This window comes from Antrostomus carolinensis, unplaced genomic scaffold (genome assembly GCF_000700745.2).
Source record: "Antrostomus carolinensis isolate BGI_N321 unplaced genomic scaffold, ASM70074v2 scaffold3650, whole genome shotgun sequence".
NCBI lineage: Eukaryota > Metazoa > Chordata > Aves > Caprimulgiformes > Caprimulgidae > Antrostomus > Antrostomus carolinensis.
The window spans coordinates 11235-22652 of NW_010290352.1; the positions used below are offsets into that span (position 1 = coordinate 11235).

Here is an 11418-nt window from a genome sequence, read left to right on the forward strand (position 1 = left end):
TTCAGTACTGCCTATGGATTTAGGTGGGGGGGAGTGGGGTGCTCTGTCCCTCTGGAAGAAGAGCAGCATGGCTATTGTGATGTGGTTTCTCCCTTTTTGCCAGTTCTCTATATCTAGCATTGATTTTTACCTGCCTAAAAATGAGCTGCATAGGAAGAGACAGCTAACAAATCAGTAGAGGCCACAGTACCTGCTGAATGTGATTTTGAGGGATCTTTTCCTCTCCAAAGTGCTTGTTCACAAATATCAGTGCATAGAGATAGCCCATGCGCCCGTAGAGCAGTTCATCTGGCACTCGTGGGTCAAGCTTGTGTAGATGGAGGAGACTACAAAGAAAAATTCACATGGAGGAGATTAGAGGACTCTCAAAGCCGTGTAACCAAGCAGTGAGACTGGAGCTCAGAAACATGGTTTGTTCCTTCATGCTGCCCGCGCCCTGGGAGACGTCAGGCCAGTCTCTGGGTCTCGGCCTTCCAGCTATGCAAGGTGCAGAATCCCTCTTTCCCCTCTTCTTTTTGTCTGGATTACTGCTTTAGTCTGCTAAGCTCTTCATAATGCAGTTGTTCCATGTGCTTGTTTTTCAGAGCACTAGCTCTGGAAAAGCTACTCGTGGGGAAACCTGGGTTACAGGAAACAGTATAAAGCTGCTGACTGCTCAGGACAGGCTGCCTACCATTACCTCCCTGTGATAGTTTTGCCAAGGCACACCCTCTGCCAAAAATGACTGGTATCTGTTTCATTTGGCTGTTCAAGGAAAGCTAGAAAGTCAAACTAGTGCTGATTATATGTGGAAAAATCTCACCCCTTATGCTCAGAAGTCCTGATAGAAGAGCCCCTTTCTCTCTATGCCTGCAAGTAGCCAGGGCTACACTGTCAGTGGAGAAATAGGTGCCTCCATGAGGTAAAAATTTAGGTAAGAGGTGTGGAGAAGCAGCTGGAAATGTAGTTTAAATATCAAGCCTCTGTGGCACACGTAAGAAATCTTCTCTAGGGAGATTTGAGCAGCAGTGAGAACAGCTCAGCTGTAGGCTGTGGTTCCATCCCACACTGAGGACTGCCTGGCTGGCACCAGGCTCCAGCCCACCAGTGCAAGTGAGAAGATGCTGGAGTCAGACATTTTCTTTGCTATTTTTCTATTATCATGTTGCAAAGTTGGTGAAATTCCTGTAGTGCTAACAGAGAGCTCTTCACTCTGGTGCTTTGTAGCCCAATTCACTCTCAATGCAATTCTTCTTCATTCGTTTTGTTTTGTTTTTGTTCTCTCCTCTCATCATATTTCTAACAAGGCTGGATGTCCTTCCCTGTCAGAGCAGCAGGCAGGGATGTGACTGGTTTGGCCTTTATTTTTCTGTTCACCCCTGAGACAGCAATCTGAAAAATGCCATCACTCTTAAAATACCAGCATAAATGGCTTCACGGCTGTTCCCTCAGCTGCTTCCTGCTGTGGCTGCAACAGGGAGAGGGCCACAAAACCAGCCAGGAGAGTTGTGTGTGTGCAGGGCTTCCCTGTCACAGCAGCGTGAGGAGCAGAAAAGCTGCCTTGGCAGCCTTTGCTGCTGGGCAGAACAATGTGTTGCAAAGGAAAAAGCAACCAAGTGTTCAGAGTACTCAGAACAGAGAGAGGATGCTGGGCTGTGACTGCTCACAGCAGAAAAATTTCCCCTGGCATTGGACTCTAAGTGAGCAGGGACACTGAAGGAGAAAGGAGAGAGCAGTGTCTCAAGGTGGATTGGCCCCGTCTCCTCATGTATCCCTTGAGATGTGCATTGCTCCACGGTGGAGGTTTCTCACAGATTAAACCTAAGAGACAGACTTTACATCCAAGACCAGGAGTAAGCAGCTAGTAACTCTCTCAGCTGTGTCGGCTGAAAGGAAAGCCCTGCTGCCTCCTCATGTCCCCAAGTCCAAGGAAGGCAGATGAAGAGGAGTGTTTCCGAAGAGGAAAACAGTGTTTTGACAGATGGACTCTGCCCAGCAGCAAGCTGGGCAGAAGAGGTGCTGGCTGGTGATGATGTTCAGCTCTGAGATGTCAGGGGAATGTCAGGTGTAATACAAGGAATGGATGGGTGGATAAACAGTAATACCACAGCAGGGATTTTCCAAGGTCTGGATACGAAATCTTCTTTTTGTGGGAAATCTGGAGCAGCTGGAGCTATTATTCTTGCTCCTTCTGCATTACTGCTCCTAGTTCTAGCTGCTTTCCCTGCCAGGATAACCAGGGGAGGAAGCCTGCCAGCAGTTTCTGTTGTTTTTGAAATGTGGGACAGGGCTGCGTGGCATGTGTGCAGCAAGAGATGCCTGGGATGCTGCTGGACTGATAGCACGCAGAATACATTTCTCAGGTGTGAGGGGGTAAATCAAGGTCCCTGAAAGGAGAACCACTCCTGCTCACTATCGGCTTATTACCTCAACTGCCAAAAATCAGTAGTTTCTGGACAGAGGGAAAACAAGGCAGCTCTAGAGCATGATGGGATTTTTGTATGCCACTGGCTCTAACAGCAAACCTTTGACCCTGTGAATTGGTAGGAGATGGCAGGGAAAAAAGGACTCTTGGAACACAGCTCAGCTTTTCCCAGGCTCTTGGAAAATGGGCTGCCCTGAAATGTTAGTCTCTCCAGAGCATAAAAGCACATTTGTTGGTCATGAACTCACTTAGGCAAGAGCAAGAAGCTAAGAAAAAGCAAGTTTCTGTCTCTTCCACTGCAGGTAAAACCTGGCTGATGGATTCCCTCCTCGGGCTCTGTAAAGATAAATTCTTTAAAAGCCAGAGAACAAAACGGAGAGAGGCCCTCCTTCTCCACAGCTGTAATGAAGTGCACTTCCTATGTACTTGCACTGCATAACTTAGCAACTGTTCTGTAACTAAACAGTGTACTCAAAACCCACTTAAGAGTTTTAAGGGAGCTATTTCTCAAAGAAATATTCTCTTTTTAAAGGTAGCATGGTCAGGCTAACTGTTCTGGGAATTGGTGGCAGAGTAAGGACAGTATAACTGTTCCTTTGAGAAAGCCACGTATTTCTTTTTTCTTCTTCTCAGATGTATGAAGAAACCAATTTCCAAGGCTCTGCCTTTATTATGCCATTAGATGGCAGTGCAGAATTAATAATGAATTTCCATTCTGACATAAAACTGGAGACAGAACAAGAGGGATAGCGGGAGGAGAGAGCTATAGCTAGAAAATGTGAATTAGGGATTTTTAAAAACTTGGCACTTATGCACTGATCACAACTGGCCAGTACTGTTTGACAGATTAGTTCCCTTTTTGTTGGCAAATGTATTAATCATAGTGAGATTCACCACTTTGACATGCTATTAAGCAAAACCTAAACCACAGATTATTTCAATAATTAAGAAGAGAGTTCTGTCCTCAGACTGACCATATCCACATAAACCAGAAGCTATTCTTAGTTAAGGGAGTGGGAACTCGGTGTCCAAACCATACAGGCATCTCTGATTCCCATCCATGGCTTTTTAAGTTGAAATTATGCACCCCTTGCTCATGGCTATTTAAGGGCACTGAGTGTTGTTCTGAAGTGTCAGGGGTTTTGTCTTGTTTTTGTGCTGACCATGTGTAAATGGAAACTTTACAGGGCTGATTCTCACCTTCTCAAAACTGATGTCCTTTAAGCAAGAAATGCTTGTAACCGCATCTCCTTTTCTCCTCTGCCACATGCTGATCTGACTGTAGGACTGCTTGTTTGTCCTTTTCTTAAGTACCCAACAAAAATATGTTTTGAAAACAGGAAAGGCAGGAGATAGAAATAAATGAATCATAACCAGCTGCATTCAGTGGCTGAAAGGGATGCTGTCAATATTCTGTTTAAGTTAAAGTCAACTAACAAATAGCAAGTGAAAATAAGTGACTAAATTAGTAATCCTGCCACATTTCTCCTTTTCATCAAAATGGCTGTAAAGCTAAATTTAAGGGTTCTGAAAAAATACTAAACTTCATCTTCTGGGGTTTTTTTTAATTTTGATATTTTTTTTCTTCCTATGTTTATCAGAATTATTTTTAAGATGGCAATACCAGCTGAACAATATCTTGCTCCCCAGCCTGCAGGCTGCCAGGCAGGCTTTTGTCCTTAAGCTAGCTCTTTCCCCAGGGCAGAACTAGTTTGTGCTGCCTTGCTAAGTTCCTGGATTACCTCTCACATAAGACTGCAACAAAATGCATTCATGCTTGGCAGAGAGTGCCTCGTACAAGCCCAGACCAGTTCTATGAGCAAGAAGAACATTAGGCCAAAGACATAACCAAGCATTTTACCGAGCGATGCAGTCTTCTGACTGCTTCTGGTTCTGCAGTTTGTGGTAGACAACAGCAGCCACTGCCAAGGGCCCGGCATCTCCACACAAGAAAGTGATGGATCGTCTTGTCAGACAGCTCAGGCTCTTCTTCACGTACTCATGGGCCACCTGAAGGTAGGCTGGGTCTCCGTACACTTCATACAGGTGCAAATACAGCAAAGCAATGCCTGCAAAAAGAAAAGTTTACCCTTCCCACTATGTGTCCTGGCTGCTTTAATCAGCCTAAAAGCTTGGCCCTCAGCCCCATCTAGGGCATAAGCCTTTCTAGACAGGCTTCTCAGGTACATCCAGGGGCAAAACGCATTGCTGCGGCATCCACAGCTGCTTTTCCTGCTTTGTGACCTCCTTGTACCTGATGCTGCTCATGAGTGGACTGCAGGTCAAGACAAACAGCAGTGTCTGACCCAGGAGGACAGCAGAGCTTCTGATACACAGGTTACATACAATTTTAGTAGCAAGGAGCAAAAGATGAGCCTTAGACAAACCCACCTACATCTATCAACTGTACCTGGGACTGCTGCTACATAGTGGAGGGGGGAAAAAAAAAGAAAGTCTTTGGGCAAGATGGTACTTGTGGCAGAGCAGTGCTGAGTTGTTACCATATGCCAGGAGGTAAAGGGCTGGGTCGCTTGGATTGGATTTTAGAAAAAGTGACACATCATCAGCACTGAGAAGCAGCACCCTTAAGACATCCTACTTGCCTTTTTTTTTTTCTCTTTTTTTTTCCTTCTTTCCTTCCTTCCCTCACACGGGAAGCACCAACAATGTTATTACAGCTCCCTGGACATCATCTCCTGCTGCTGAGCAGGTCACAAACTCTACACCAAGGACTAGTGCACCCTAGAAAAGAAAGGGGCTGTCCGACTCTCCGCTGCAGCACATTGTTCATGAGCTCAGCCCTTGTCTGAAACATAAAAAGCAACCTAAAAGGCTGGAAAAGGCTGCATTGGTCCTCCCTGGAGGTTTTCAGTGAGCTGGCCAGCTACAGAAACAACTCTGCTACTGAGAAGTCACATTAATTCCTGTCCTTTGCCTCTGTCTTCCCGGTCTTCATCTAGTTCTCAAAGCTTTTAACAGGTAATGGAGGAGTCCTCAGTAAGTCTGTGTCCAAAAGGTCTGCCACATCTGAACAATCCTTCTGATCTGGAAGGCATCCTCAGACATGCACTGAAGAAAACTACTGGCCTGCATCACTTTAAGAAAAACTTATTTCCTCCCCTAACCAATAACAAGTAACAATTTCTTAGAAGACTCAGGTCCTGCCTTTAAGCTTAAATTAATAGAGCCAATCTCTGCAGGTTTTGATGCGGTAAGGCAAGGGGAGGTGAGCATGCTACAAAATTACTTTCCATGGTACTGAGAAGAATTTTAAATTTAGATCATTTTCTCATTTTGCATGGGTAATCTCCAAAACTTTGTGCTACAGCCAATTCAATTCCACATGTATATTAAGGGAAAATTTCCATTTCTTGCTGAAGCTAATAACCTTGTCCTCTCTCCAAGCAGTCTGGTGTTAGTATTTCCAGAGACAGCTCACGTACAGTGCTATCACTCAGGTCTATAAGGATGTGGATATGAAGCCCTTCTGTAAAGGGGAACTCTCCTCTTCTAGCTAGCAGATGTCAAGTGACTCTCCTTGATTTATTTAGCACCTAGTACAGCTTCTAGGCTTTAACAGGCCTGATAGCTGTCTGAGCAAAACTTGCACTCTTATCTGCTTTCATATTCAACTTCTTGCTCTGTAAGTAGCTTCTATTCCCACTGCCATCATACCACCTTAATTATGTACGTAACTACCATCCAAAGACCGCTGCTAGGATTGAATACTTAGAAAGTAAATGTCTCAGCATTGTTTTCCTCTGACTCCTTTGCATCTTCTCTTTCAAAACATTTCTTGCCCCCTTTCCTCCCAGGCCCAATAATCTTTGGAAAAGACTCCAAAAAAACAATGACCTATACTAAAGGATGGAAGGGATGAGTTGCTTCCCCAAATCATTCATTTTTCCTTTTTCTTTAAAACCTAAAGGCCTTACAAAGTGAATCTAAAGCCAATTTTCTCAGCTCATTCCTCGAGGAATTCATACCCCTAAGCTCCTGAGAAGGGCACAGTGCAGTGCTGTTTTCAGCCCGCTGCTTGCCCTGTTGCTCTCTGTAAGCCCCCAAGTCAGGAAGGCCAGCAGTGGAGGGCAGGCCCATGCATAAGGAGGCAATGTTTACAGATGTATGTACAGGGATACCAGATGCAGTAACTTGGGAGGGGAGTATCCTATATTGACCTATGTGCCAAGATGTAGGCAGCATATTTCAGAGGCAGTGCAGTTTGGAGACAAGAGTTTCCACCTGATGGACTTGGCTCAGCCAGGCAGTGTTGCTCTGCAGAAGCTATTCCACAGCTCTGCCTCATTCCCTCTCCAATAATACCTTCCTCCCCCAACTGACCGGGTAGGGTTTGCCGACTGGCTGGGTGTTTGTTTGACATGCTTTAAGTGCTACACAAACATGGCATCATCAGACAAACAGGGCTAGGTAAGCAGTGGATCTGCTCCATTTCTGTGCTGCACCAGTTGGCTAGTGCTGATGGCCCTGAATTTAGCAACCACTGCTTTCAACACAGCAGACACTGCTGGAGAGAAAAGTTCCTGCTTGAGAGCTAAAGCACTGCAGCAGGCTGAAAAAAATCTCATCCATATGACCATTCTGTTGACCAAAGAGCAGTAAAGCTGTGCCTCAGCTTCCCTCTGAGTTTAGATTTGCTCTTTACGTTGGACTGCACTACCACTGCAAACGGTTCTGCTGGCAGGAGAGCAGCAGGAGAGAGACAAAGCTTCTCCTTCGTGCTGAATAAAGTGAGAGGAAGCACCACTTGGCGTCAGCTCCACTGCAGCCTCCTTGCTGACAGCACCAGCAGGGATGCCCATTAGACTGTTGAGAACTTGCACCTTTGTCCACCAGGAGCTGAGCTGCAATGTGGTCCTTTCACAAAGGACGCTGCCTTGCCACAAGAGGAGGTTTCTTTGACCTAATCTGGACCAGTTCCAAACCTATCTACAGTAATATGGAGCCCACTGCATTGACCCAGGGAAATAAGCCAGCACCCTCTAGGTGGGATGTCAAACACAGAGAGGAGTGGAAACCTATCTCTGCACATAGTGCTGAAACCTGATGGTTGCTAGGGAGAAATCTGGTATCATTTTAATGCATCAGGCATGGGGTAAAAGTTACAGAGCGGGTGGCACAGCTTTACTGCCCAGCTCAAAGGGCAGTAAACTATCTAACAAGTATCTTTTCTGGTGCAGACACATGGGATGTTATTTTGTGCTTATAAATGCATGCCAAAGCCAAGCTGAATGGGACAGGAGGCATTTTCTCTGGAGAGCTGTATCATCCCATGTGCAGAACTGTCTGGGGAGCCCCATGTGCATTTTCCTACAGCTTGCAGCTTACTTTCCTAGCGCACTGGGGGACATGGGGCATCTCGCAGAATGCCTCAGCTTCTCCAGCCCTAAAGCCTTGGTAACAAAGCTTTTTTGGTAAAACTTTTTACAAAAGAAGCTTTCCCTCCCACCAAAAAAAAGCCAACCAACACCCCAAAAAATCAGCCCAAACCAAAACTACCCACTACCCCATCAGAGGATCCTACAATAGGTTAGGTTAGAAGGGATCTGTGGAGGTGATCTGATCCAACTCTCTGAAAATAAGGCAAACTTCAAATTTACATCCCATTGCTCAGAGCCTTCTCCAGTCAAATACTATCTCCAAGAATGCAACTACCCACCAAGCACTTGACAGGAATGTGGTCTATGTGGTTGACACAAGGCACTCCATTCTCTCTCATCAAATGCACCCTCACTGCCTCTTATTCTGTAGGGATTATCTGAGGATTTGGGGGTTTTTGAACAGAAGTCTTTTAAGGAGATGCAAGTTCTCTAGGTTCTGAGGTTAAAACTAAGATACTGCACTAATGTGAATGACGGGTGTTTTTCCAGAAGCTTTCCTGAACTGGTACGGTCCAAATTTCTATCCATTCTTAAATGGCTTTTCTTTCATCTGGTGTTGTCTTCTGAAGAGTCCTTTCAAAAGGTAACTCAGCCCTGCTCCTCATCTCCACTCACCAACAGGCCAGCCAAAAGCTGTGGTGGGGTAGGCCAGCTGGACTCGCCAGTCTGCTTCAGAGGCCCTCGAGCTCTGAAAGCCAGGATTATGGCGTTGCTAGAGAAGGGAATGCTCACATGGGAAACAAATTCTAAAGGCACGGCCATGTGGAGGAAGGGGAATCTCTCCCTTCTATACTGTTTCAGGTGGCAGTTCACCTCATATCTTAGAAGGACACAAAAGTCCAACAGGCACTTGACTCAGGAGCTTCCTAGCTTCTGTATTCAGCTAAGAGGTGAGAGGAGTGAAGTCAGTCTCCTTCTATTCCCTTTCCCTCACCTGTGCTCCCAGTCGAGGTAGTCTTTGGAGCAAGGCCTCTTGCACTCTGAGAAATGCCAACATACATGTACGTATGATTTGGCATCCTCATGATAATCTACTTGAAAATGGATGAGGCAGTTGTATTTCTGCCAGGGTTTGAACTACTTCTGATTCAGAATTAGCTTACAGCAGTTTACCTTCCCTCAGTCAACACTTTGATAACAGTGAAACAGGTTAAGACCACAAAAGCTCTTACAGCACTCTGGCTAAACTGGTTAGAAGACAAAACAGAACATAACAGCCAAGTCTGGTCTATACCCCGGCATGTGTCAGGTGTTGCCTCCAGGGCCCTGATCTCTATAGGGAACTGAATGAAACTGTAACAAGACGATTCAAGTGTGTTTTGAGGGCATTCAGCCGTATGCTGGAGAATCTCCATCCAACGTGTGTTTTTTCAATGCCTCTGAGCTGAAAATATAAGTCCTTCCCTCCCTCTGCTCCAACTTCACATGCCAAGAAGCTGTGGCTTCCCTGGCACAAATGCAGGCTGGGGGAACAGGGCTCTGTGAAGTGTGTTGGGAATTAAACAGGCACCAAAGTAAAATGCCAGCATATGCTGTGTGTTACTGGGTATAATGTAGTACACTCAAGTATGTTACATTTCATGCAGAGTTTGCACTGAGAGCCACATTTCAAGTCTCTCTTATTAGTGGCCACAGGAGTGTGGGTTGATTTCAGACTGCTGGGCAATGATTTACATGAGAAGGTACTCAACAAGCCTTTTCTACATAAGCAATTACAGGAAAAAGCTGCTGTCTTGGCCCAATTAATTTTGTCTCTGGAAACCAGCACTGAATAAATTAATATAGCTAGGATTAGAAAAGAAGGGAGGGTGACAAAGATACAGTGTAGTATCTGCAAGCTTCACTTCGCTGGCTGTGACCTGCAGGAAATTTGTCCATGGATTTTTTCTAATCCTATTAGCCAAGGCGAGAAGGTCGTGTGCCCAATGAGGAATGATCCCTGGAAGGAAAAGAGAAGAATCCCTCTAGAGAAACTCCCTTCCAAATAAAAACAGGCTGAAATCCTCCCAGAGCTCTCAACCACTGTTTCACAACTGCAGTCATATTCCAACATGAAGCTCCTTAAGGCCACCCTAAGGAAGGGAACGTGGTCTCTGGGGAAAGGTGTTTACCTTCTCCCCACAGACTTTCAGGGTACTCCTAACAACAGATAATTGTCCTCCTGCTTTATCTCCTGAATTATTCTGGCTAGAGGTAGACTCTGCCATCATGGCAAGTAGCACCCTCATGACTGAAGACCATCTTTACTTGTGGAGTGCTTTTCATCTAAGGGGACCTCAGAAGCAGGGTCACACAGACTGGAAGACTGAACCTGTCTCCCAGGGTGAAATCAGCCAGCACTGAACAAAAATGCATAAATTCACAGGCAGCAGCAGCAGCAGCAGAGTGCTGCCAGGCAGCAACTGATGAAATCAATGTTCTCCCACGCTGGAATTTAATACTGGCATCCTAGCATCTCCTGGGAACTGCTCTAGAGCGTTCTCAGTGCCTGTCTACCTTACTCAAGTTTTTAAGCAGGCGTTTCTGGCATTGCTGTCATCAAGCTGGTACGTTAGTTCAGCACCAACACAATGAGCACCATTCTCCCAAGCAAACTGTTGGCATCAAGTTCTATAGCATCCAAGCACAAGCCAGCCGCACCCAGATTACAATGTAGAAAGTTGCCATTTAGGGTTGCAGTGTATTAGCAAAACCAAACCAACCAACCAAACAAAAAGCAGCAGCATAAAAATCTTGCAGCAAGCATGAGACTAATTGTAACTACCCCAGGGTCCCTCCCTAGAGCCTGGCACAGTGCAGAGGGCAGGAAAGCTGACAAAGCACACAGCAGTCGCCAAGGTTGAGGCGGCAGAGAAAGGTGTGTCCTCCCTGGCTCCAGGGCGTAGGAATAGGGAGGTGAGAGCAGGGCATGTTCCCAAGGAAAGAAGGAAAGAAAACCAGATTGAAAATGCAGAACAGGAGAAAGACAAACTCCTGGAAGCTTTGCACACGGGAGTTAGTGTGGAGGAAGGCTTCCATCCTTCATTATACTCACATTTGCATTTCTGCTCCTTCCAGCAGGTACTGGAGCAGAACTAGCCCTGGCTAAGTGGAGGGGCACTACCTGGGGAACAGGAATGGAGGAACCTGCCAATCAGACAATGTCATAAGATAAAATTCATCCCAAACAGAAAAGACAGACATTATTTCAGGCCCTAAGCTCACTGCTGCCATATGCAAGGTCTCCCTGCAGGTAAGTGACCTACCACGTGCATCTGTCCACTTCATGGAGCGCTGGTTTGATTGTCACCATCCCTACCGTGGCCAGATCTGGACCCAGTCCCTTCAAAGGCTCCTAAGTTTGTTCTCAAGCAGGTGCTGGCTTTCTCTGTTGCCTAAGCTTATCACTACTAATTAAGAGAAGACCCAGGCCTGTCCACCCATGCTAGTCTTCCCTCTGCAGCTTGAAACCTGCTCCAGAAATGTGGAGTCCCAAGAAAGCCCCTTGTTTTAATGGATTAAAACATGCAGAAGCAGCACTGTTCTTGACACAGTTTTACTGTGATCATTCAAACAGCCAAAAAACCCCACGATCTGCCTTGGCCTGACCCAGAAGTCATCTCTGGAGAGCTCCCG

General features: G+C 45.9%; 1 protein-coding gene across 1 annotated transcript in view; it reads right to left on the bottom strand.

Annotated features, from left to right (window-relative positions):
- The window catches only part of LANCL1 (LanC like glutathione S-transferase 1), a gene marked incomplete at its 5' end in the record, with an annotated part of 16162 nt that overhangs the window by 4593 nt on the left and 151 nt on the right, over positions 1-11418 (bottom strand). Inside the window, 2 exons of the mRNA XM_010172697.2 lie at positions 191-326; positions 4266-4473. Of these exons, the coding sequence (XP_010170999.2) occupies positions 191-326; positions 4266-4473 (344 nt within the window). The remainder of the gene's footprint in view (positions 1-190; positions 327-4265; positions 4474-11418) is intronic.